Source organism: Pleurodeles waltl, chromosome 1_2 (genome assembly GCF_031143425.1).
Source record: "Pleurodeles waltl isolate 20211129_DDA chromosome 1_2, aPleWal1.hap1.20221129, whole genome shotgun sequence".
Classification (NCBI taxonomy): Eukaryota; Metazoa; Chordata; class Amphibia; order Caudata; family Salamandridae; genus Pleurodeles; species Pleurodeles waltl.
Window position 1 is genome coordinate 450,820,253 of NC_090437.1, and position 27,507 is coordinate 450,847,759.

The 27,507-nt window shown below is 47.5% G+C and overlaps 1 protein-coding gene across 2 annotated transcripts in view; it reads left to right on the forward strand.

Annotated features, from left to right (window-relative positions):
* Positions 1-27,507, forward strand: part of PLAA (phospholipase A2 activating protein) — a 296,517-nt gene that overhangs the window by 136,349 nt on the left and 132,661 nt on the right. For both annotated transcript variants that reach the window (XM_069240757.1, XM_069240766.1), the window contains 2 exons: positions 6,965-7,184; positions 10,799-10,861. In XM_069240757.1, coding sequence (XP_069096858.1) covers positions 6,965-7,184; positions 10,799-10,861 — 283 coding nt within the window. The remainder of the gene's footprint in view (positions 1-6,964; positions 7,185-10,798; positions 10,862-27,507) is intronic.

Genomic DNA, 27,507 nt, shown 5'->3' on the forward strand with positions numbered 1-27,507 from the left:
ATCTGGGCTCTATCAGACAGACGTTCTTCATTAACCCTTAACCCACATGAAATCCTATTGCCTCCACTAAGCCTGATCAGGTTTGAAATACTCCTCCATTACAGTAAATTTAACAATTACATTCACCTACTAAAGACTTTCAAATAAGGTGTATATTTTCCCTTTCAAATTAATTAAGGCTTTCAGAACACTTTATCAGGTAACATGACTATATACATATCCATGCTGAGATTTTAGCATGGATCTAGAAGCTCTGAGAAAGTGTTCATTTGGGTATAATCCACATGACCACAGTTCCATATCTTTTGTGGAAAACATGTTTTCTTGTGGCTGTAACGTTTGCTAGGCTAGTAGGGGAGACCTGTGCTTTCATAACTAAAAAAGCACACCCAAGGTTATCTAAGGATAGTTCCTAACCCTACATTTTATTGCTTATAGAGCTACTTCACTCCATCTCCGCCAACAAGAAGTGCTGCTGATTTATGTTTTATTTTCTCAGTCCACAACTCTAAGCAATTCAGTGCACATTCCGGCTATTAAAAAAGTATTTGAAGTTTAGTCTACAAGACTTACAAGTAGACTGTATCCACATCTGTGTCTAATAGAACTTATTCATATACAAGATATAGCCTACTAGCGTTAAAAAACCAGAGAGCATCATTGATTTCTTCTTAATACCCTGTTACAAACTACAGCAGGGTTTTTATTTATTTTGTTTTTTAAAAGACTTTTCCTCTTCCTTATAACATCATTGTGGCATTCTTCATCATTGAGTCCTCGTGGGATGTAAATACAGATGGATGGGTTTAGCTTTGTCCATGGAGCTCTTAATAGTATTGTGCCAAAGGGATCTACGTGGAAAACGGGTTAAAAGTGCCTATAGGGCTGTTCCACCTAATATTGTTATTCCTGGGGTCCCATGGCAACATTAGAAACAGTAATAGCACGTAGAAAATGTATATACTTCTTTGTGGGCTTCAGCACTGCCTACTGGTTTCATATGTTGGTTTCAGAGTCCTTTGAAAATCCTTGTTTCTGAGTGGTTATTTTTGCTATTTGTCCCTCCTTTTCCTGCTCCTATGGTGCGGTCCTATGGAGCAGGACCGCATTACTTGCACCCTTCCACTTGTCCCATATTAGCAAATGGAAAGGGGGCTTCTTTTTACATATGTAAGAGCGCTCAACACGAGTGCTCTGTGTTTTCTGTTGCACTGCAGTTTCTGTAAACACTGCTGCAAATCTTGTCTGGTCTCTGCAGGCTCATTTTGTTTGTTTTTATTTTTTTAATCTGAGTTTGCGAGACAGGTAAACCTGTTTTCCAGTTATTCTTTGAGCTCATGACCATTCCATTTGTGAACACATTAAATTGCCGAGAGTCACCTGGCCTGAGCTCTCGCCACGTTCGCGTCACCTCCTGCAGCTCAGTCCCTCTGTCCCGTTGATCTGAGCACTGCTGCTCCCAGCCCTGTGCCGCCGCAGACTGCCCTTGGTTGACTATGTCAATGGAATCTAACCTAGCTACAAATAAGGCTTTCTGACATGGCCTGGGGTCCCTCTAGTCCGTGTTTCCATTTATTCAGGGGCTTTCAATCTTCACCCGAGGTTCTGCTGCATGTGGTCCTGCTGTTCTTGCCACATTACTTTTCCTCTGATGCCCTCCTGTGGCCACCACTGAGCATAATCACCTTTAATATGTAATGGATAGAAGCGAGAGGCCCGCACTAGAAAGGAGCTGTTCACAGCGTGATCAGCCAGACTGGGCGCTGTGTGTCGCATCGCATGGTTATGTGGTGGGTGAGTTTTATTTTCTTTTGTAAGATTTTGAAAGCACCACCAAAAAACATTGGGTAAGCCAATTTATCTGTACCAGGGTTTCCACGTTGTGGGAGTCGCCTGGGGGGTCCCCTCTGCAGTGTTGGTTCTTCTAGACACGAGCCGAGTGCATTGGGTGCAGAGTGTTGGGGATTCATGCTTCCGGAATTAGGCTGGAGCCCTTTAAAGATGGTTCCTTTGTTGCTGTTTTGGACAGAGCCACTGTCCATGGGAGTTTCTTGGTCCTTTGGTTGTAGGGCAGTCCTCTGAGTCCTCAGAGGTTGTTGGTCCCGCTGGATTTGTTGCTGTGCAGGTTCTTTGAGTCTGGCGACAGGCCGGTGGGGCTGGGGACAAGTCAGTTGTATCCATCGTCTCTGCGGGGCTTTCAGGTCAGCAGTCCTTCTTGTAGGTCATCAGGAATCTGATTTCCTGGGTTCAGGGTCACCCCTAAATACTCAATTTAGGGGAGTGTTTAGGTCTGGGGGGCAGTAGCCAATGGCTGCTGTCCTTGCGGGTGGCTACACCCTCTTTGTGCCTCCTCCCTGTGGGTAGGGGGGGCACATCCCTAATCCTATTGGGGGGGGGAATCTTCTAAAACAAGGAGGAGGATTTCCGAAGGCAGGAGTCACCTCAGCTCAGGACATCTCTGGACTTGCTGCTAAAAGTGGGGGCTGTGTCCGGGGTACGGGCATCTCCGCTAGCTGGACTGCCCTGGGGCTCTGTAACACTATCCTGGAGCCTTTGAGGCTCACCACCAGGTGTTAAAGTTCCTGCGGGGGGAGGAGTGAAGCACCTCCACCCAGTGCAGGCTTTGTTCCTGGCCTCAGAGTGCACAAAGGCACTCACCCCATGTGGCCAGAAACCCGTCTGGTTGTGGTAGGCTGGCAGAAACTGGTCAGCCTAGCACTAGTAGTTGGACTGGTATACAGGGGGCATCTCTAAGATGCCCTCTGTGTGCATTTTAAAATAAATTCCACACTGGCATCAGTATGGATTTAGTGTGCTGAGAAGTTTGATACCAAACTTCCCAGTATTCAGTGTAGCCATTATGGAACTGTGGAGTTTGTGTTTGACAAACTCCCAGACCATATACTCTGTATGGCTACCCTTCACTTACAATGTCTAAGAATTTGCTTAGACAGTGTAGGGGCATAGTGCTCATGCAGCTATGCCCTCACCTGTAGTACAGTGCACCCTGACTTAGGGCTGTAAGGCCTTCTAAAGGGGTGACTTAACTATGCCACAGGGAGTTGGTTGTGGGCATGGCACTCTGAGGAGAGTGCCATGTCGACTTAGTCTTTTTTCCCCTATCAGGACACATAAGCTGTGAGGCAGCATGCATGTGCTGAGTGTGGGGTCTCCAGGCTGGCATAATACACGCTGCAGACCTTAGAGGCCTTCCCTGGCCACAGGGCCCTTGGTACCAGGGGTACCATGTACACGGGCCTTATCTGTGTGCCAGCGCTGTGCCAATTGTGGAGACAAAGGTACAGTTTAGGGAAAGAACCCTGGTGCTGGAGCCTGGTTAGCACTCTTGGGTGTCCTGCTAGTGCCCAGGTCCACTAAGTAAGTGACCTGACTCTTCTTTTCTAACACTGGGTAAGGGTCACTCCATCTGTCTTAAAGTGCCCTTGGAGCCACAGGCTTCTGAGCCCAGACTTTCTGCCCTGGCTGAAACTCAGCCATTGCAGCCTTTTGGTCATACCACAACTTCTGGAGTTGTTGGTTGGCCTCAAGGTTTTAGCTTGCCTTTTCCATGTACTCTGACATCCTGTAGCGGAGGCCTAGTACATAGTCCACTACATCTTGTTTAAGCTCATGGAGAGGTCTCTCCCAGCCTTCTTTCACAAGTGCCAGTGGTCCCCTGACAGGATGGCCAAACAGAGGCTCAAAGAGGGGAAACCCTACTCCCTTCTGTGGCACCTCTCTGTAGGCAAAAAGCAGCCATGGCAAGAGGACATCCCATCTCCTTTTGAGTTTTTCAGGGAGCCCAATGATCATGCCCTTCAATGTCTTGTTAAACTGTTTTTCAAGATCATGGTTTGTGGATGGTATGGTGTGGTGAACTTGTAAGTCACCCCACACTCATTCCACATATGTTTTAGGTAAGCTGACATGAAGTTGGTACCCTTATCTATACTGCATAGGCAGTGTGAGGTTGGCATGGCACCCTGAGGGGAGTGCCATGTCGACTTACTCGTTTTGTCCTCACCAGCACACACAAGCTGGCAAGCAGTGTGTCTGTGCTGAGTGTGGGGTCCCCAGGGTGGCATAAGATATGCTGCAGCCCTTAGAGACTTTCCCTGGCATCAGGGCTCTTGGTACCAGGGGTACCAGTTACAAGGGACTTACCTGGATGCCAGGGTGTGCCAATTGTAAAAACAAAAGTACAGGTTAGGGAAAGAACACTGGTGCTGGGGCCTGGTTAGCAGGCCTCAGCACACTCAATTCAAAACATAGCATCAGCAAAGGCAAAAAGTCAGGGGGGTAACCATGCCAAGGAGGCATTTCCTTACAGGTACCCTGAGCCAATTCCCCTTAGGTCCACTACTGTCCCTGCAGTAGTCAAAGCACTCATAGGTATTTTTACCAGATTCCCTAAGGAGGTGGTTTCAGACAGAGGTACTGTAAGGAAATGCCTCCTTGGCATGGTTACCCCCTGAGTGTCTAGTTTTAAAATAGCTATATGTGATTTATTTGAAAAGTATATATGCTATTGTGGTTATTCAAAGTTCCTAAAGTACTTACCTGCAATACCTTTCAAATGAGATATTACATGTAGAATTTGAACCTGTGGTTCTTAAAATAAACTAAGAAAATATATTTTTCTATACAAAAACCTATTGGCCTGGAATTGTCTCTGAGTGTGTGTTCCTCATTTATTGCCTGTGTGTATGTAAAACAAATGCTTAACACTACTCCTTTGATAAGCCTACTGCTCGACCACACTACCACAAAATAGAGCATTAGTATTATCTCTTTTTGCCACTATCTTACCTCTAAGGGGAACCCTTGGAATCTGTGCCTGCTATTCCTTACTTTGAAATAGCACATACAGAGCCAACTTCCTACAGTACCTGGTAGCATGATACACTACTACCAGTATATATGGGTTCCCTGATGCTGTGGGAGGATCAAGTGGACCACTATGCCCACTCCCACTCTCTCAAAGGGGACCCCCACCACTGGCAGTGGAATGAGGGGGGCCTTTGGATGGCTACCTGCCTTACCACTGGCTTGACAGGTGACGCAGGAGCTGCAAAACTCCTTTACCTTCTGGGACATATTGGGCCAATATAAATGGTTGACCAATCTCTCACAAGTCTTGGTTTGTCCCAAATGCCCAGCAAGGGAAATGTCATGGGCTAAAGTCAGAATGAACTGCCTATGCCCCTGCGGCACTACCACTCTCCTAGTGGCACCAGGTTTGGGATCTCTTGTGTCAGTGTAAAGGAGTCCATCTTCCCAATAAACCCTGTGGGTTCCACTGACGTTACCTTTTTCTTGCTCAGCTGCTTGCTGTCTTAGGCCTTCAAGAGTGGGACCAGTCTTTTGTCCCTGGCACAGCTGCTCCATTGTGTGTCCCCCTGGGCCCAAGAGCTCTACCTGATAAGGCTCCAGCTCCATGGACTGAGTTCCCTCAGGGGATAGAACATCTTCCTGAGAAGAGAGGTTCCGTTTCTTGTGCTGTGAAGAAGCTGCCCCCCCCGTCTTCTTTCCTTTCTTCTTGGAAGGTTGGGACATTATTCCAGACTCCAACACTTCTTTTTCAACCTGTGCTCTGCATTGTGCTCTAGTCTTGACAGATACCAGTTAAGGGATATCCAGCATGCTTGCTTGGGTCTCGAGCTCTACCTCAGCCCATGATGAGGACTCCAGATCATTCCCTAGCAGACACTCTACTGGAATTGCAGAGGAGACTACCGCCTGTTTCAGGCCAGTGACCTCTCCCCATTCTAAAGTTAAAATTGCCATGGGATGAACTTTAGTTTCATTGTCAGCATTTGTGACTGAATGACTGTCCAGCCAGGTACTGTCCTGGGGAAACCAGTGTGTCTGTCACCATGGTGACACTGGCACCTGTATCCCACAGGGCTTCTACCTTACTCCCATTTATCAAGAGCTGCTGCCTGTATTTTTGCATGTTAGGCAGCCAGGCAGCAAGTGTGGCTAAATCCACCCCACCCTCTGAGACTAATTTTGCTTCAGTGTGGACCCTGATTTGCTCTGGGCACACTGTTGATCCCACCTGGAGACTGGCTATTCCAGTGCCAACTGGAGTAGTAGTTGTGGGACTTTTCTTGGTACAGGCCTTGTTTCCAGATTGGTGTCCATGCTGTCTACGGTTGTGACACCAGGCCTTCTTGGGATCAAAGTTTTTACCTTATACCCATTTGTGGACTGTGAGGAGACTCGGGGCCCACCCTCCTGGGCTGGTTTTTGGGGCCCTGTAGAAGACTGTGTTTTTGTCCTTGAATGTCTCACCACCCTTCCCCTGGGGAGGTTTTGTGACCCTTTTCTTTTGGTCACCCTCTGTGGAAGTCTTGGTCACCCTTGTCATGACCCAGTGGTCTGCATTCTTTCCCAATTCACAGGGCCCTTTGTACCAGGGGTACCTTTTACAAGGGACTTAACTGTGTGCCAGGGCTGTGCCAATTGGGTAACAAAGTTACAGGTTTTGGGAAAGAACACTGGTGCTGGAGCCTGGTTGGCAGGGTCCCAGCACACTTCAATCAAAGCTGGCATCAACAATAGGCAAAAAGTGAGGAGGTAACCATGCCAACAGGGGCATTTTTCTACACTGTCTATCTAGTGATTATTATATCCTTGTACATACGTTTATGCCTTTTACTGATTTATCCCATCTAAATTTCCTAATTTGTAATTAAAGGTTTGAAGAGTATTAACACTGGTGTATCACTGGTGTAATCCTTCGGATGTATACAGACTGGCAGTTACACATTTTTAGAATGTAAATTATAGTTTGTATTTTGTCATTAACTTTTAAGGGAAGCAAGATAGAAGATAGTCAACCAAGAATACAGGTTTTACTGCAGGCTGTTAGACTTCTCTCGTCAGTCCCAGGGCTAGCAGTAAGTTTTACAGTGACTGCAACAATGATTTCATGATCTTGTTTCTTTTCTAATTTCAGGAGTACGACTATGTCTTTTCCATTGATGTCAATGAGAGTGGACCTTCATTTAAGCTACCATATAATAAAAGTGATGACCCATGGTTAGTAGCATACAACTTTCTCCAGAAGAATGACCTCAATCCCATGTTTTTGGACCAGGTGGCCAAGTTTATCATAGACAACACAGTTGGACAAACGATTACACAAACAGACACAACATTTGCCGACCCCTTCACAGGTAAGTGACTTCATTATGATGCCAAATCTTTATTATTTTGAAAGAAAGTGTCTGGACCTTTCCATATAAAGGGCTGACTTGTTTGGCTTAAAAAGATGTTAAACTGCAACGTTTCGTACATTCAGTTTATCACCCTGGTGAACTAACATTGCTCTCATTGGTGATGGTAGGGAAAATTTCCTAAAAATACAAATCCAACAGTTTGTACTTCATATGCTACCCAATAAAACCTGATTCCTTATAGAGTTTGGTGTGCTGCTTATCAAACCTCATCTTGTTAATTCATAGCACTCACCCACCCCCAAAAGACTTCTACACTTTTTGGTGTCAGTGGCATTAGATCCCTCAGCATTTCAGCAGCTTGATTAATACAGTTGACTGTGTCTAGTTTGTCTTCTTTTCCTCTATATTAGAGGAATCAGTGTTCCTTTCTTTAAATCTGCATTGTACATGATCCTTTGCTGTTTCGTTGTCTGCTCAGGAGAGCTGTCTGATCTGTCTTGTGCTTAACACAGCTCATTGACATTGCCAGCTATTGGAATTCTAGCACTGGATAAGAAGTGCAGTTTTGAAAATGTATACTTCGTAAACCTGCATATGCAATTCACCTGACTAACTCTGGCTCCAATCTGTATCCCAAGCAGCAGCCGTTACCTCCAATCACAGTCTCACTCTGTAGTACATACTCTGTTATCATTATGCACATCTGAATCTTTTTTTACTCTTCATATTTTCCCTGCATATTGTGGGTGTTCATTCACTAAATGTTGGTGTCCTTGCTCATGCACTCTTTGCTCATCTTAAAGGAGGTCCTAGTTTTTCATTGAAAGTTAGTCATTGATGAGAATGCTTGGTATGGTGAGCTTCATAGACTCGCAACTGGGACTTGAGCTACCAATATCTCCAATTAGCCACCACGAATAAAAGATCAAATAGGGTATATTTTACCTAAATTAACTGTACCAAGATGTATCTCTTCTGGTAACTCAGTGGAGTAGTACATCCGCTGCAGGAATCCGTTTCATCTCCCAGGTTGGAATCAATGTGGGTCTACTGAGCCTTTTATCCTTTTGTGATTTATAAACTGGATAACAATAAACATCTGTTGTTTGGTTATAAGATGCCCTTCACAGTGAAACTGCCCGCAGTCACCAGGAAAAAGTATGTATATGTGATTATTCGCAAGAGGCCAATGCAGGCAAACATTTAGTCTAAAGACCCTCTCCTCATCTGATAACAGTCTCATTTCCCTGAAGACATCTATCATTCCGCATTCAGGAATTAAAAGATAACTCTGTGCTGACCCCTCATCTCAGTCAAAAATTGGAAGAGAATCTTGCCTCAAAATCCTTTCTTTCATTAAATAAACCTCCTTTATGTTTAAGTTTCAGGTGGTTACAAAGTTCCCTATCAAAATAAAAAAGCACCTCACTTTCCCTAGGAACGTCCCTTAGTTCACTTCAAATGTGCACCTCATCTCAAGAAAATGGATCTTGAGCCTTTGGACTGCCATAGCTTCAGGAAGTCTCCCACACTTAATAATATCCTCGTAGAAGCACAATGTGCTCTTAAAATCACTGGGGCATTTACCCTATTAAGCATGTGAATGACACTGATGTGCATCTGATGGCCTCATCTTATACATATGCTGGAGCAGATAGCAGACCACCTGGCTCTGAAATCATCTGCACTTCACAAACATAGGAACCATCATTGTTCCGACAGTACCACAATGTTGTATTATCGAATTAAGGAGTAACTTTAGTTTATTCAGACAAACACTTATATCAAGTGCCTCTTGGAAGAACAAGAGTAGGTGCTTAACAATGAAGTGCTTAAAAGTATCTTCAGAACGTAACATTTTTGTCTCTAATACACACATAGAATACCAAGAGGTCTTGTCAACATAAGCAGTCCGTAATTGTAGAGGGCATATGCTTTTGATTAGGAATGATAACCAGGTCATACCTTTCTCAGCAATGCATTTGCATAGATTGATTATCATTTTTTCTTTCATTTTTCTTGATTTTCCACCTATGTAATCAGGGCATGAACTTGCTGCTCTATTCTAATGTTTATGAATATTAAAGACTATCCGATGATGGTGCTCTAAAGGTTTTGCATCTTAGGATTTTCTTTGAAAGTTATAAATGCTTGAATAATTCCCCACTGTGTGCATGGACTCCCGAACACCTTCCTGTACAGTTATTCTTCCATGCAAATAATAATGGAAAATACCTTTTTCCATGAGTTCATGTATAATCGTAGTCAATGGAAGTCTAACAGAGTTGTAATTTTTCTCCTGAGTGTCCTTAATGATGCCTTAGAATATCTATTGTGAGCTGCATCTGACATACATAACCCCTTGAAAACATTGCGTGAATGAGTGGTAAAATGGAGGCTGATAGTTCTCCATTAGGAGTTGAGGAAGGTCTGGTTCTTTTTAAGAAAGAACCAGTGTGACTCCTCTTAATGCCTTGTAGTAGCTATTGCCTCCCAGAGCCAGTTCTTCTTTTTATGAATCACAGTATAGCTACTCCCAATCATAACCAGCTGGAGAAGGAGTTTAAATGAAGATTACTTTGTTGTTCAGAACCCATTTGTCAATTTCCTTGTGATGGCAGCTAAGGTAATTATTTTGACTCTACCCCTGGGATACATATTGCCAGTAGAGATGATGTTCTCGTCAGAGCCCAATGCCACATGGTTTGTACTTGCAGAGATAACTGTCTTGATCGTGTTCCTCCTTGATTGTTGGTATAATAAACCTTGGTGCTATCATCCATTTGAATCATTATGTCCTTTGAGACCAGAGAACAAAGAAAAGTTCTGAGTGCAAAGTCCCTGTATTCAGTTCATGGAGAATGATGTGATAAGTCCCTTTTCGGTCTGTCCATAGTCCTTGAACCATCAGATGTTTTATGTAAGTTACCCATCTGATAGACACATCTTTCACTATTGCTTTGTTTGCTGGCCTTTTTTTTTTTTATGGAACTTTTACTAAAAATGTTTGACTTTTGCAGCACTAGGCCAGTATGTTTAGTGCTTAGTTGTGAGGTGAAGGATGTCTCCCGAAATGTGTCTCTTTTGACATGATTGGTTTTCAAGGTATTGCTGTACAGGATGCCATGGCTTCTAGGAGTGAGTCAATTTGAAGAGCTATTGGATTGTTGGTATGTCTTTATAGAGTCCATGTATTTTTTGGGGAATGGATAACACTCTCCCTTTCCGAAAGATGCACTGTTTAGTTTGAAGTGTCTATCTTTTTCCCTAGATATGTAAGAGACTCTACTGGTCTCTATTGATTTGTCCATGTTGATTTGGAGACCCAACTTTGAAAGTAGCCTGGCTGTGGTTTAGATAGGCTGCAACTAAAGACATGCTATTTAAATGCCATGAGGTTTGGAGTTCTTCATATAGCATGAGATGAACAAACATTAGTACATTTGAATAATGTAGCTATGATGGAGAACTAAAATTATAAGTTGGCATCTTTTCACTTATCATGAAACTGTACACACGTTACCTTGATGTTATTGATTGTTTGGAGGGCACCAGCTGTGGAGCAAAGACAGTGTTATACGCATGGCTTATCTTTTTTCTAATCTCTACAGGCGGTGGTCGGTATGTTCCTGGCTCATCTGCTCCACCTCCGTCTGGAATTGACCCGTTCACAGGTACAATTGTGGATACTTTAAAAATGCCTAGTTTAGCACACTGTGTAGTCTGTTAGCTAGGGCACTAAAACACTAGTGTGTCCCTTTTCCTCCTGTCTGTGGAATGTGTTGCTGGCATTCTTGAACAATGTTATAAAGTTGTCCTACAAGCCTTGTTGTATTAGACTTTTTAATCAACACCATTTCATTACTCTCCAACTCTGATTACCCACGTTGATAAAAAAAAAACCTGTAAGGAAATGCCTCCTTGGCATGGTGACCCCCTGACTTTTTGCCTTTGCTGATGCTATGTTTTGAATTGAAAGTGTGCTGTGGCCTGCTAACCAGGCCCCAGCACCAGTGTTCTTTCCCTAACCTGTACTTTTGTATCCACAATTGGCACACCCTGGCATCCAGGTAAGTCCCTTGTAACTGGTACCCCTGGTACCAAGGGCCCTGATGCCAGGAAAGGTCTCTAAGGGCTGCAGCATATCTTATGCCACCCTGGGGACCCCTCACTCAGCACAGACACACTGCTTGGCAGCTTGTGTGTGCTGGTGAGAACAAAACGAGTAAGTCGACATGGCACTCCCCTCAGGGTGCCATGCCAACCTCACACTGCCTATGCAGTATAGATAGGTCACCCCTCTAGCAGGCCTTACAGCCCTAAGGCAGGGTGCACTATACTATAGGTGAGGGCACCAGTGCATGAGCACTGTGCCCCTACAGTGTCAAAGCAAAACCTTAGACATTGTAAGTGCAGGGTAGCCATAAGAGTATATGGTCTGGGAGTCTGTCAAACACGAACTCCACAGCACCATAATGGCTACACTGAAAACTGGGAAGTTTGGTATCAAACTTCTCAGCACAATAAATGCACACTGATGCCAGTGTACATTTTATTGTAAAATACACCCCAGAGGGCACCTTAGAGGTGCCCCCTGAAACTTTAACCAACTACCTGTGTAGGCTGACTGGTTCTAGCAGCTTGCCACACTCGAGACATGTTGCTGGCCCCATGGGGAGAGTGCCTTTGTCACTCTGAGGCCAGTAACAAAGCCTGCACTGGGTGGAGATGCTAACACCTCCCCCAGACAGGAGCTGTAACACCTGGCGGTGAGCCTCAAAGGCTCACCCCCTTTGTTCCAGCACCGCAGGGCACTCCAGCTAGTGTAGTTGCCCGCCCCCTCCAGCCATGGCCCCACTTTTGGCGGCAAGGCCGGAGGAAATAATGAGAATAACAAACAGGAGTCACTGGTCAGTCAGGACAGCCCCTAAGGTGTCCTGAGCTGAAGTGACTCTAACTTTTAGAAATCCTCCATCTTGCAGATGGAGGATGGAGGAAGTTGGCTCTGTATGCACTATTTCAAAGTAAGGAATAGTATGCACAGAGTCCAAGGGTTCCCCTTAGAGGTAAGAGAGTGGCAAAAAGAGATAATACTAATGCTCTATTTTGTGGTAGTGTGGTTGAGCAGTAGGCTTATCAAAGGAGTAGTGTTAAGCATTTGTTGTACATACACACAGGCAATAAATGAGAAAACACACACTCAGAGACAAATCCAGCCAATAGGTTTTTGTATAGAAAAATATATTTTCTTAGTTTATTTTAAGAACCACAGGTTCCAATTCTACATGTAATATCTCTTTTGAAAGGTATTGCAGGTAAGTACTTTAGGAACTTTGAATAATTACAGTAGCATATATACTTTTCACATAAAACACAAATAGCTGTTTTAAAAGTGGACACAGTGCAATTTTCACAGTTCCTGGGGGAGGTAAAGTATTGTTAGTTCTTGCAGGTAAGTAACCCACCTACAGGGTTCAGATTTGGGTCCAAGGTAGCCCACCGTTGGGGGTTCAGAGCAACCCCAAAGTCACCACACCAGTAGCTCAGGGCTGGTCAGGTGCAGAGGTCAAAGAGGTGCCCAAAACACATAGGCTTCAATGGAGAGAAGGGGGTACCCCGGTTCGGGTTTGCCAGCAGGTAAGTACCCGCGTCTTCGGAGGGCAGACCAGGGGGGTTTTGTAGGGCACCGGGGGGGGACACGAGTCCACACAAAAAGTACACCCTCAGCGCGGGGGCGGCCGGGTGCAGTGTGCAAACTAGCGTCGGGTTTCCAATGGGAGTCAATGGGAGACCAAGGGGTCTCTTCAGCGGTACAGGCAGGCAAGGGGGGGGGCTCCTCGGGGTAGCCATTACCTGGGCAAGGGAGAGGGCCTCCTGGGGGTCACTCCTGCACTGGAGTTCCGATCCTTCAGGTGCTGGGGGCTGCAGGTGCAGGGTCTTTTCCAGCCGTCGGGATTTTAGAGTCAGGCAGTTGCGGTCAGGGGGAGCCTGGGGATTCCCTCTGCAGGCATCGCTGTGGGGGCTCAGGGGGGACAGCTTTGGTTACTCACAGTCTCGGAGTCGCCGGAGGGTCCTCCCTGAAGTGTTGGTTCTCCACCAGTCGAGTCGGGGTCGCCGGGTGCAGTGTTGCAAGTCTCACGCTTCTTGCGGGGATTGCAGGGGTCTTTAAATCTGCTCCTCTGAAACAAAGTTGCAGTCTTTTTGGAACAGGGCCGCTGTCCTCGGGAGTTTATAGTCTTTCTTGAAGCAGGGCAGTCCTCTGAGGATTCAGAGGTCACTGGTCCTGGGGAAAGCGTCGCTGGAGCAGGTTTCTTTAGAAGGCAGGAGACAGGCCGGAAGGACTGGGGCCAAAGCAGTTGGTGTCTTCTTTCTTCTTCTGCAGGGGTTTTCAGCTCAACAGTCCTCTTCTTGTAAGTTGCAGGAATCTAAATTCTTAGGTTCAGGGAAGCCCTTAAATACTAAATTTAAGGGCGTGTTTTTAGGTCTGGGGGGTTAGTAGCCAATGGCTACTAGCCCTGAGGGGGGGTACACCCTCTTTGTGCCTCCCCTTGGGTCACAATCCTATCCCTATTGGGGGAATCCTCCATCTGCAAGATGGATGATTTCTAAAAGTTAGAGTCACTTCAGCTCAGGACACCTTAGGGGCTGTCCTGACTGGCCAGTGACTCCTCCTTGTTATTCTCATTATTTCCTCCAGCCTTGCCGCCAAAAGTGGGGCCGTGGCCGGAGGGGGCGTGCAACTCCACTAGCTGCAGTGCCCTGCAGTGCTGGAACAAAGGAAGTGAGCCTTTGAGGCTCACCGCCAGGTGTTACAGCTCCTGCCTGGTGGAGGTGTTAGCATCTCCACCCAGTGCAGGCTTTGTTACTGGCCTCAAAGTGACAAAGGCACTCTCCCCATGGGGCCCAGCAACATGTCTCGAGTGTGGCAGGCTGCTAGAACCAGTCAGCCTACACAGGTAGTTGGTTAAAGTTTCAGGGGGCACCTCTAAGGTGCCCTCTGGGGTGTATTTTACAATAAAATGTACACTGGCATCAGTGTGCATTTATTGTGCTGAGAAGTTTGATACCAAACTTCCCAGTTTTCAGTGTAGCCATTATGGTGCTGTGGAGTTCGTGTTAAACAGACTCCCAGACCATATACTCTTATGGCTACCCTGCACTTACAATGTCTAAGGTTTTGCTTAGACACTGTAGGGGCACAGTGCTCATGCACTGGTGCCCTCACCTATGGTATAGTGCACCCTGCCTTAGGGCTGTAAGGCCTGCTAGAGGGGTGACTTATCTATACTGCATAGGCAGTGTGAGGTTGGCATGGCACCCTGAGGGGAGTGCCATGTCGACTTACTCGTTTTGTTCTCACCAGCACACACAAGCTGGCAAGCAGTGTGTCTGTGCTGAGTGAGGAGTCCCCAGGGTGGCATAAGCTATGCTGCAGCCCTTACAGACCTTCCCTGGCATCAGGGCCCTTGGTACCAGGGGTACCAGTTACAAGGGACTTATCTGGATGCCAGGGTGTGCCAATTGTGTAAAACAAAAGTACAGGTTAGGGAAAGAACACTGGTGCTGGGGCCTGGTTAGCAGGCCTCAGCACACTTTCAATTCAAAACATAGCATCAGCAAAGGCAAAACGTCGGGGAGTAACCATGCCAAGGACGCATTTCCTTACACAACCCCCCCCCCCCCCCCCCCCCAAACGAAAGAGGATGAGACTAACCTTTCCCAAGAGAGTCTTCATTTTCTAAGTGGAAGAACCTGGAAAGGCCATCTGCATTGGCATGGGCAGTCCCAGGTCTGTGTTCCACTATAAAGTCCATTCCCTGTAGGGAGATGGACCACCTCAACAGTTTTGGATTTTCACCTTTCATTTGCATCAGCCATCTGAGAGGTCTGTGGTCAGTTTGAACTAGGAAGTGAGTACCAAAGAGGTATGGTCTCAGCTTCTTCAGGGACCAAACCACAGCAAAGGCCACCCTCTCAATGGCACTCCAACGCTGCTCCCTGGGGAGTAACCTCCTGCTAATGAAAGCAACAGGCTGGTCAAGGCCATCATCATTTGTTTGGGACAAAACTGCCCCTATCCCATGTTCAGAGGCATCTGTTTGCACAATGAATTGCTTGGAGTAATCTGGAGCTTTTAGAACTGGTGCTGTGCACATAGCTTGTTTCAGGGTGTCAAAGGCCTGTTGGCATTCTACAGTCCAGTTTACTTTCTTGGGCATTTTCTTGGAGGTGAGTTCTGTGAGGGCTGTCACAATGGATCCATATCCCTTCACAAACCTCCTATAGTACCCAGTCAAGCCAAGGAATGCCCTTACTTGAGTCTGGGTTTTTGGAGCTGCCCAGTCCAGATTAGTTTGGCTCTTAGGCTGGAGTGGCTGAACTTGGCCTCCACCTACAAGGTGTCCCAAGTAAACCACAGTTCCCTGCCCTATCTGGCATTTGGATGCCTTGATAGAGAGGCCTGCTGATTGCAGAGCCTTCAAAACCTTCTTCAGGTGGACCAGGTGATCCTGCCAGTTGGAGCTAAAGACAGCAATATCATCAAGATAAGCTGCACTAAAGGACTCCAAGCCAGCAAGGACTTGATTCACCAACCTTTGGAAGGTGGCAGGGGCATTCTTTAAACCAAAGGGCATAACAGTGAACTGATAATGCCCATCAGGTGTGGAGAATGCTGTTTTCTCTTTTGCTCCAGGGGCCATTTTGATTTGCCAGTACCCTGCTGTTAAGTCAAAGGTACTTAAGAATTTGGCAGCACCTAATTTGTCTATCAGTTCATCAGCTCTAGGAATGGGATGGGCATCTGTCTTGGTGACAGAATTAAGTCCTCTGTAGTCCACACAAAACCTCATCTCTCTCGTTCCATCTTTGGTGTGAGGTTTGGGGACTAAGACCACTGGGCTAGCCCAGGGGCTGTCAGAGCGCTCAATTACTCCCAATTCCAGCATCTTGTGGACTTCCACCTTGATGCTTTCCTTAACTTGATCAGACTGTCTGAATATTTTGTTTTTGACAGGCGTGCTGTCTCCACATCATGGGTACACAGGTGTGTCTGACCAGGGGTTAGGGAAAAGAGCTCAGCAAACTGCTGCAGGACCTTCCTACAGTCAGATTGCTGTTGGCTAGAGAGGGTGTCTGAATAGATCACTCCATCAACTGAGCCATCCTTAGGGTTGGATGAGAGGAGATCAGGGAGAGGCTCACTCTCAGCTTCCTGGTCCTCATCTGTCACCATCAACAGATTCACATCAGCCCTGTCATGGAAGAGCTTAAGGCGGTTCACATGGATCACCCTCTTGGGGCTCCTGCTAGTGCCCAGGTCCACCAGGTAGGTGACCTGACTCTTCCTCTCTAGCACTGGGTAAGGGCCACTCCATCTGTCCTGGAGTGCCCTGGGAGCCACAGGCTCCAAAACCCAGACTTTCTGCCCTGGTTGAAATTCAACCATTGCAGCCTTTTGGTCATACCAAAACTTCTGGAGCTGTTGGCTGGCCTCAAGGTTTTTACTTGCCTTTTCCATGTACTCTGCCATCCTTGAGCGAAGGCCAAGTACATAGTCCACTATGGTCTCTCCCAGCCTTCTTTAACAAGATCAAGTGGTCCCCTTACAGGGTGGCCAAACAGAAGTTCAAAGGGTGAGAACCCTACTCCCTTCTGAGGCACCTCTCTGTAAGCGAAAAGCAGACATGGCAAGAGGACATCCCATCTCCTTTTGAGTTTTTCTGGAAGCCCCATGATCATGCCCTTTAATGTCTTGTTGAATCTCTCAACAAGGCCATTAGTTTGTGGATGATAGGGTGTAGTGAACTTATAAGTCACTTCACACTCATTCCACATGTGTTTGAGGTATGCTGACATGAAGTTGGTACCTCTGTCAGACACCACCTCCTTAGGGAAGCCCACTCTGGTAAAGATACCAATGAGGGACTTGGCTACTGCAGGGGCAGTAGTCGACCTAAGGGGAATAGCTTCAGGATACCTAGTAGCATGATCCACTACTACTAGGATGTACATATTTCCTGAGGCTGTGGGAGGTTCCAGTGGACCCACTATGTCCACACCCACTCTTTCAAAGGGGACCCCCACCACTGGAAGTGGAATGAGGGGGGCCTTTGGATGTCCACCTGTCTTACCACTGGCTTGACAGGTGGTACAGGAGACACAAAACTCCTTAACTTTCTGGGACATGTTGGGCCAGTAGAAGTGGTTGACTAACCTCTCCCACGTCTTGGTTTGTCCCAAATGCCCAGTGTAGGAAGTTGGCTCTGTATGTGCTATTTCAAAGTAAGGAATAGCATGCACAGAGTCCAAGGGTTCCCCTTAGAGGTAAAATAGTGGTAAAAAGAGATAATACTAATGCTCTATTTTGTGGTAGTGTGGTCGAGCAGTAGGCTTATCCAAGGAGTAGTGTTAAGCATTTGTTGTACATACACATAGACAATAAATGAGGTACACACACTCAGAGACAAATCCAGCCAATAGGTTTTTATATAGAAAAATATCTTTTCTTAGTTTATTTTAGGGACCACAGGTTCAAATTCTACATGTAATATCTCATTCGAAAGGTATTGCAGGTAAGTACTTTAGGAACTTCAAATCATCAAAATTGCATGTATACTTTTCAAGTTATTCGCAAATAGCTGTTTTAAAAGTGGATACTTAGTGCAATTTTCACAGTTCCTAGGGGAGGTAAGTATTTGTTAGGTTAACCAGGTAAGTAAGACACTTACAGGGCTTAGTTCTTGGTCCAAGGTAGCCCACCGTTGGGGGTTCAGAGCAACCCCAAAGTCACCACACCAGCAGCTCAGGGCCGGTCAGGTGCAGAGTTCAAAGTGGTGCCCAAAACACATAGGCTAGAATGGAGAGAAGGGGGTGCCCCGGTTCCGGTCTGCTTGCAGGTAAGTACCCGCGTCTTCGGAGGGCAGACCAGGGGGGTTTTGTAGGGCACCGGGGGGGACACAAGCCCACAGAGGAATTTCACCCTCAGCAGCGCGGGGGCGGCCGGGTGCAGTGTAGAAACAAGCGTCGGGTTTGTAATGGAAGTCAATGGGAGATCTAGGGATCTCTTCAGCGCTGCAGGCAGGCAAGGGGGGGATTCCTCGGGGAAACCTCCACTTGGGCAAGGGAGAGGGACTCCTGGGGGTCACTTCTCCAGTGAAAGTCCGGTCCTTCAGGTCCTGGGGGCTGCGGGTGCAGGGTCTCTCCCAGGCGTCGGGACTTTAGGTTCAAAGAGTCGCGGTCAGGGGAAGCCTCGGGATTCCCTCTGCAGGCGGCGCTGTGGGTCCTCAGGGGGGACAGGTTTTGGTACTCACAGTATCAGAGTAGTCCTGGGGTCCCTCCTGAAGTGTTGGATCGCCACCAGCCGAGTCGGGGTCGCCGGGTGCAGTGTTGCAAGTCTCACGCTTCTTGCGGGGAGCTTGCAGGGTTCTTTAAAGCTGCTGGAAACAAAGTTGCAGCTTTTCTTGGAGCAGGTCCGCTGTCCTCGGGAGTTTCTTGTCTTTTCGAAGCAGGGGCAGTCCTCAGAGGATGTCGAGGTCGCTGGTCCCTTTGGAAGGCGTCGCTGGAGCAGGATCTTTGGAAGGCAGGAGACAGGCCGGTGAGTTTCTGGAGCCAAGGCAGTTGTCGTCTTCTGGTCTTCCTCTGCAGGGGTTTTCAGCTAGGCAGTCCTTCTTCTTGTAGTTGCAGGAATCTAATTTTCTAGGGTTCAGGGTAGCCCTTAAATACTAAATTTAAGGGCGTGTTTAGGTCTGGGGGGTTAGTAGCCAATGGCTACTAGCCCTGAGGGTGGGTACACCCTCTTTGTGCCTCCTCCCAAGGGGAGGGGGTCACAATCCTAACCCTATTGGGGGAATCCTCCATCTGCAAGATGGAGGATTTCTAAAAGTCAGAGTCACCTCAGCTCAGGACACCTTAGGGGCTGTCCTGACTGGCCAGTGACTCCTCCTTGTTTTTCTCATTATTTTCTCCGGCCTTGCCGCCAAAAGTGGGGCCTGGCCGGAGGGGGCGGGCAACTCCACTAGCTGGAGTGTCCTGCTGGGTTGGCACAAAGGAGGTGAGCCTTTGAGGCTCACCGCCAGGTGTGACAATTCCTGCCTGGGGGAGGTGTTAGCATCTCCCCCCAGTGCAGGCTTTGTTACTGGCCTCAGAGTGACAAAGGCACTCTCCCCATGGGGCCAGCAACATGTCTCGGTTTGTGGCAGGCTGCTAAAACTAGTCAGCCTACACAGATAGTCGGTTAAGTTTCAGGGGGCACCTCTAAGGTGCCCTCTGGGGTGTATTTTACAATAAAATGTACACTGGCATCAGTGTGCATTTATTGTGCTGAGAAGTTTGATACCAAACTTCCCAGTTTTCAGTGTAGCCATTATGGTGCTGTGGAGTTCGGGTTTGACAAACTCCCAGACCATATACTCTTATGGCTACCCTGCACTTACAATGTCTAAGGTTTTGCTTAGACACTGTAGGGGCACAGTGCTCATGCACTGGTACCCTCACCTATGGTATAGTGCACCCTGCCTTAGGGCTGTAAGGCCTGCTAGAGGGGTGTCTTACCTATACTGCATAGGCAGTGAGAGGCTGGCATGGCACCCTGAGGGGAGTGCCATGTCGACTTACTCATTTTGTTCTCACCAGCACACACAGGCTTGTAAGCAGTGTGTCTGTGCTGAGTGAGGGGTCTCTAGGGTGGCATAAGACATGCTGCAGCCCTTAGAGACCTTTCTTGGCATCAGGGCCCTTGGTACTAGAAGTACCAGTTACAAGGGACTTATCTGAATGCCAGGGTGTGCCAATTGTGGATACAATGGTACATTTTAGGTGAAGGAACACTGGTGCTGGGGCCTGGTTAGCAGGGTCCCAGCACACTTCTCAGTCAAGTCAGCATCAGTATCAGGCAAAAAGTGGGGGGTAACTGCAACATGGAGCCATTTCTTTACACAAGCCCCCCCCCAGCCCACAGGCCAGGAGACTCAGCCAACGCTGGAAGAGTCTTCCTAGTCTGTCAGGCGAGGAAGAGTAGAGGAAATGGCTGGTTTGTTGCAGGGCCTACTCTGCCTTACATCCTCCTGTTCAGGTCATTCCCTCTGGGGAACTGACCCACTTCCACAGTGATAGGACCTAGTCTGAACTGCCTCTTGTCTGTGCTTTTTATGTCTTCACCCATTCTCTCTATTTTGAGGTCAGAGGTATCCACCTCTGCTAATCTTATCTTAGCCAAGGTCACCCCTAGCTTACCCAAAGAGGTTACCCAGAGCTGGAGTAACCCCACCATGACCAACAGGGTCAGGGGGCCTAACTTGTTATTTGGCATGGGGTCAGACCACCATGCCAAGGATAGTGCAGCCATAAAGGCTAACACCCAGCAGAGGCCACTGACAGCTGTCAGTGCCCAGAACCACACCTTTAGCTCTTCACCTAAAAGGGAAGGGGCTAAGTTACAGGCCTCTTTGGGTTCAGGTTGCCTGTCTGCTGTATTAGAGTGGGGGGTTACCACATCTTGTAGTAAACACCCTTCTTCCACTCTTTCTTCTGTTAGCTGAGGAGCCACCCACTCAGGTTTAACAGTTGCCTGACTAGCCAGGACTTCTTGTGGGTCAGGTTGGACTTTATCAGGGCCATTTTTGGAGTTCTCCCCTACTGGAGCAGAATCTCCTTGGCTTGCTGTAACCTTGGCTAAAGGTTGTCCACCCTTCCTACTCTGTTTTCTTTTCTTCTTCTTCTGGGGCCTGCTTGTATTTACTGCAGAGGCAGGACTTCCAAAATCCTTGGGAGAGGACTGGCACTGGACCAGTTTCTCTCTTGGGCTCTGACTAACCTCTGGGTAGTCATTTCCAAGGAGACAATCAAGGGGGAGGTCTGTACTGACTACTACCCTTCTCCAGCTAAGAGTGCCACCCACTTCTATGGGCACTAAAGCCACAGGCCTCTTAGTGACCCTGTCTAGGCTAACTCTTACCCTGGCAGTCTCACCTGGGATGTACTGGTTTGAGAGCACCAGCCTGTCATGCACAATAGTGTGACTGGCACAAGTGTCTCTCAGGGCAGTGGTTGGGATTCCATTCACCAGTAGGTGGTGGAAGTGTCTACTTCCCTCTGGAATCTCCAACTCACCTGTTGGGCCCTGTTTCCAGTTGAAGGCTAGGAAGACCTCCTCATCTGAGGAGTCATCTCCCATGGCTACACTGGTTACCCCTGGAATTTTGTTCTGGGGTTTGTTTTTGGGACAAGAAGTGTCCTTGGTGTGGTGCCCAGACTGTTTACAGTTGTGGCACCATGCCTTAGTGGCATCCCAGTTCTTACCCTGGTACCCACCTTTGTTTTGGGTTGTGTCTTGGGGCCCACCCACCTGCTCTGGTTTTTGGGGGCCTACAGAGGACTCTTTTTCTTTGTTTCTAGTGTCACCCACTTTCTCCTGGGGAGTTTTTGTAACCCCTTTCTTTTGGTCACCCCCAGTGGAAGTTTTGGTTACCCTAGTCTTGACCCAGTGGTCGGCCTTCTTTCCCAATTCTTGGGGAGAAATTGGACCTAGGTCTACCAGATACTGATGCAACTTTTCATTGAAGCAGTTACTTAAAATGTGTTCTTTCATAAACAAATTATAAAGCCCAACATAGTCACACACTTCATTTCCAGTTAACCAACCATCCAGTGTTTTTACTGAGTAGTCTACAAAATCAACCCAGGTCTGGCTCGAGGATTTTTGAGCCCCCCTGAATCTAATTCTATACTCCTCAGTGGAGAATCCAAAGCCCTCAATCAGGGTACCCTTCATGAGGTCATAAGATTCTGCATCTTTTCCAGAGAGTGTGAGGAGTCTATCCCTACACTTTCCAGTGAACATTTCCCAAAGGAGAGCACCCCAGTGAGATCTGTTCACTTTTCTGGTTACACAAGCCCTCTCAAAAGCTGTGAACCATTTGGTGATGTCATCACCATCTTCATATTTTGTTACAATCCCTTTGGGGATTTTTAGGATGTCAGGAGAATCTCTGACCCTATTTAAGTTGCTGCCACCATTGATGGGACCTAGGCCCATCTCTTTTCTTTCCCTTTCTATGGCTAGGAGCTGCTTTTCCAAAGCCAATCTTTTGACCATCCTGGCTAACAGGGGGTCATCTTCACTGAAAGCATCCTCAGTGATTTCAGAAATGCTGGACCCTCCTGTGAGGGAAGCAACATTTCTGACTATCATTTTTGGAGACAGGGCTTGAGAGGCCCTGGTCTCCCTATTTAGGACTGGAAGGGGGGAATTGCCCTCCAAGTCACTAATTTCTTCCTCTGTGAAGTCATCCTCAGAGGGGTTGGCTTTTTCAAACTCTGCCAACAGCTCCTGGAGCTGAATTTTGGTAGGTCTGGAGCCAATGGTTATTTTCTTTATATTACAGAGAGACCTTAGCTCCCTCATCTTAAGATGGAGGTAAGGTGTGGTGTCGAGTTCCACCACCTGCATCTCTGTATCAGACATTATTCTGCTAAGAGTTGGAATACTTTTTTAAGAATCTAAAACTGTTTCTAGAATCTAATTCAAACTTTTAACAAACTTTTAAACTCTAAAAAGACAATGCTAAACAGGGACTTAACACACAAGGCCCTAGCAGGACTTTTAAGAATTTAGAAAAATTTCAAATTGCAAAAATGAATTTCTAATGACAATTTTGGAATTTGTCGTGTGATCAGGTATTGGCTGAGTAGTCCAGCAAATGCAAAGTCTTGTACCCCACCGCTGATCCACCAATGTAGGAAGTTGGCTCTGTATGTGCTATTTCAAAGTAAGGAATAGCATGCGCAGAGTCCAAGGGTTCCCCTTAGAGGTAAAATAGTGGTAAAAAGAGATAATACTAATGCTCTATTTTGTGGTAGTGTGGTCGAGCAGTAGGCTTATCCAAGGAGTAGTGTTAAGCATTTGTTGTACATACACATAGACAATAAATGAGGTACACACACTCAGAGACAAATCCAGCCAATAGGTTTTTATATAGAAAAATATCTTTTCTTAGTTTATTTTAGGGACCACAGGTTCAAATTCTACATGTAATATCTCATTCGAAAGGTATTGCAGGTAAGTACTTTAGGAACTTCAAATCATCAAAATTGCATGTATACTTTTCAAGTTATTCGCAAATAGCTGTTTTAAAAGTGGATACTTAGTGCAATTTTCACAGTTCCTAGGGGAGGTAAGTATTTGTTAGGTTAACCAGGTAAGTAAGACACTTACAGGGCTTAGTTCTTGGTCCAAGGTAGCCCACCGTTGGGGGTTCAGAGCAACCCCAAAGTCACCACACCAGCAGCTCAGGGCCGGTCAGGTGCAGAGTTCAAAGTGGTGCCCAAAACACATAGGCTAGAATGGAGAGAAGGGGGTGCCCCGGTTCCGGTCTGCTTGCAGGTAAGTACCCGCGTCTTCGGAGGGCAGACCAGGGGGGTTTTGTAGGGCACCGGGGGGGACACAAGCCCACAGAGGAATTTCACCCTCAGCAGCGCGGGGGCGGCCGGGTGCAGTGTAGAAACAAGCGTCGGGTTTGTAATGGAAGTCAATGGGAGATCTAGGGATCTCTTCAGCGCTGCAGGCAGGCAAGGGGGGGATTCCTCGGGGAAACCTCCACTTGGGCAAGGGAGAGGGACTCCTGGGGGTCACTTCTCCAGTGAAAGTCCGGTCCTTCAGGTCCTGGGGGCTGCGGGTGCAGGGTCTCTCCCAGGCGTCGGGACTTTAGGTTCAAAGAGTCGCGGTCAGGGGAAGCCTCGGGATTCCCTCTGCAGGCGGCGCTGTGGGGGCTCAGGGGGGACAGGTTTTGGTACTCACAGTATCAGAGTAGTCCTGGGGTCCCTCCTGAAGTGTTGGATCGCCACCAGCCGAGTCGGGGTCGCCGGGTGCAGTGTTGCAAGTCTCACGCTTCTTGCGGGGAGCTTGCAGGGTTCTTTAAAGCTGCTGGAAACAAAGTTGCAGCTTTTCTTGGAGCAGGTCCGCTGTCCTCGGGAGTTTCTTGTCTTTTCGAAGCAGGGGCAGTCCTCAGAGGATGTCGAGGTCGCTGGTCCCTTTGGAAGGCGTCGCTGGAGCAGGATCTTTGGAAGGCAGGAGACAGGCCGGTGAGTTTCTGGAGCCAAGGCAGTTGTCGTCTTCTGGTCTTCCTCTGCAGGGGTTTTCAGCTAGGCAGTCCTTCTTCTTGTAGTTGCAGGAATCTAATTTTCTAGGGTTCAGGGTAGCCCTTAAATACTAAATTTAAGGGCGTGTTTAGGTCTGGGGGGTTAGTAGCCAATGGCTACTAGCCCTGAGGGTGGGTACACCCTCTTTGTGCCTCCTCCCAAGGGGAGGGGGTCACAATCCTAACCCTATTGGGGGAATCCTCCATCTGCAAGATGGAGGATTTCTAAAAGTCAGAGTCACCTCAGCTCAGGACACCTTAGGGGCTGTCCTGACTGGCCAGTGACTCCTCCTTGTTTTTCTCATTATTTTCTCCGGCCTTGCCGCCAAAAGTGGGGCCTGGCCGGAGGGGGCGGGCAACTCCACTAGCTGGAGTGTCCTGCTGGGTTGGCACAAAGGAGGTGAGCCTTTGAGGCTCACCGCCAGGTGTGACAATTCCTGCCTGGGGGAGGTGTTAGCATCTCCCCCCAGTGCAGGCTTTGTTACTGGCCTCAGAGTGACAAAGGCACTCTCCCCATGGGGCCAGCAACATGTCTCGGTTTGTGGCAGGCTGCTAAAACTAGTCAGCCTACACAGATAGTCGGTTAAGTTTCAGGGGGCACCTCTAAGGTGCCCTCTGGGGTGTATTTTACAATAAAATGTACACTGGCATCAGTGTGCATTTATTGTGCTGAGAAGTTTGATACCAAACTTCCCAGTTTTCAGTGTAGCCATTATGGTGCTGTGGAGTTCGGGTTTGACAAACTCCCAGACCATATACTCTTATGGCTACCCTGCACTTACAATGTCTAAGGTTTTGCTTAGACACTGTAGGGGCACAGTGCTCATGCACTGGTACCCTCACCTATGGTATAGTGCACCCTGCCTTAGGGCTGTAAGGCCTGCTAGAGGGGTGTCTTACCTATACTGCATAGGCAGTGAGAGGCTGGCATGGCACCCTGAGGGGAGTGCCATGTCGACTTACTCATTTTGTTCTCACCAGCACACACAGGCTTGTAAGCAGTGTGTCTGTGCTGAGTGAGGGGTCTCTAGGGTGGCATAAGACATGCTGCAGCCCTTAGAGACCTTTCTTGGCATCAGGGCCCTTGGTACTAGAAGTACCAGTTACAAGGGACTTATCTGAATGCCAGGGTGTGCCAATTGTGGATACAATGGTACATTTTAGGTGAAGGAACACTGGTGCTGGGGCCTGGTTAGCAGGGTCCCAGCACACTTCTCAGTCAAGTCAGCATCAGTATCAGGCAAAAAGTGGGGGGTAACTGCAACATGGAGCCATTTCTTTACACCCAGCAAGGGGAATATCATGGGCTAAGGTCAGAATAAACTCTCTGAACTCCTGAGGCACTACCACTCTCCTAGTGGCACCAGGTTTGGGATCTCTTGCCTCAGTGTACAGGAGTCCATCTTCCCAATAGACCCTATGTGTTCCAGTTTTCTTGCCATTGGACTCTTCAGCAGCTTGCTGCCTAAGGCCTTCAAGAGAGGGACAGGTTTCTTGCCCCTTACACAACTCTTCCCTTGAGGGTCCCCCTGGGCCCAAGAGCTCAACCTGATAAGGTTCCAGCTCCATAGGCTCAGTTCCCTCAGAGAGCAGAACTTCTTCCTGAGAAGAGAGGTTCTCTTTTTCTTGTTTTGTTGCAGCTGGTTTCCCAGCTGACTTTCCTTTTCTCTTGGTAGGCTGGGCCTTTCTTCCAGACTCCAGCTTTACATTTTCACCCTGTGCCTTGCACTGTGCCCTTGTCTTGACACACACCAGTTCAGGGATACCCACCATGGCTGCATGGGCTTTCAGTTCTACCTCAGCCCATGCTGAGGACTCCAGGTCATTTCCAAGCAAACAGTCTACTGGGATATTTGAGGAGACCACCACCTGTTTCAGGCCATTGACCCCTCCCCACTCTAAAGTTACCGTAGCCATGGGATGTACTTTAGTTTGATTGTCAGCATTGGTGACTGGATAGGTTTGTCCAGTCAGGTATTGACCAGGGGAAACCAGTTTCTCTGTCACCATAGTGACACTGGCACCTGAATCCCTCAGGCCTTCTACACTTGTCCCATTAATTAAGAGCTGCTGCCTTTATTTTTGCATGTTAGGAGGCCAGGCAGCCAGTGTGGCTAAATCCACCCCACCCTCAGAGACTAATGTAGCTTCAGTGTGACACCTGATTTGCTCTGGGCACACTGTTGATCCCACTTGGAGACTAGCCATTCCAGTGTTAGCTGGAGTGGAGTTAGAAGTGGTTGTTTTCTTGGGACAGGCCTTGTCTCCAGTTTGGTGTCCAGGCTGAGTACAGCTACGACACCAGGCCTTTTTGGGATCAAAGTTTTTACCCTTGTACCCAAAATTGTTTTGTGAAGAGGCTCTGGGCCCACCCTCCTGTGCAGGTTTTTGGGGGCCTGTAGAAGACTCTTTACTATTTTTGTTTTTGGCTGTCTCACCACCCTTCCCCTGGGGAGGTTTTGTGACCCCTTTCTTTTGGTCACCCCCTGTGGAAGTTTTGGACACCCTAGTCTTGACCCAATGGTCCGCCTTCTTTCCCAATTCTTGGGGAGAAATTGGTCCTAGGTCCACCAGATGCTGATGCAGTTTGTCATTGAAACAATTACTTAACAGGTGTTCTTTCACAAATAAATTGTACAGCCCATCATAATTACTTACACCACTGCCTTGAATCCAACCATCTAGTGTTTTTACTGAGTAGTCTACAAAGTCAACCCAGGTCTGGCTCGAGGATTTTTGAGCCCCCCTGAATCTAATCCTATACTCCTCAGTGGAGAATCCAAAGCCCTCAATCAGGGTACCCTTCATGAGGTCATAAGATTCTGCATCTTTTCCAGAGAGTGTGAGGAGTCTATCCCTACACTTTCCTGTGAACATTTCCCAAAGGAGAGCACCCCAGTGAGATCTGTTCACTTTTCTGGTTACACAAGCTCTCTCAAAAGCTGTGAACCATTTGGTGATGTCATCACCATCTTCATATTTAGTTACAATCCCTTTAGGGATTTTCAACATGTCAGGAGAATCTCTGACCCTATTTATGTTGCTGCCACCATTGATGGGTCCTAGGCCCATCTCTTGCCTTTCCCTTTCTATGGCTAGGATCTGTCTTTCCAAAGCCAATCTTTTGGCCATCCTGGCTAGCTGGATGTCCTCTTCACTGGAGTTATCCTCAGTGATTTCAGAGT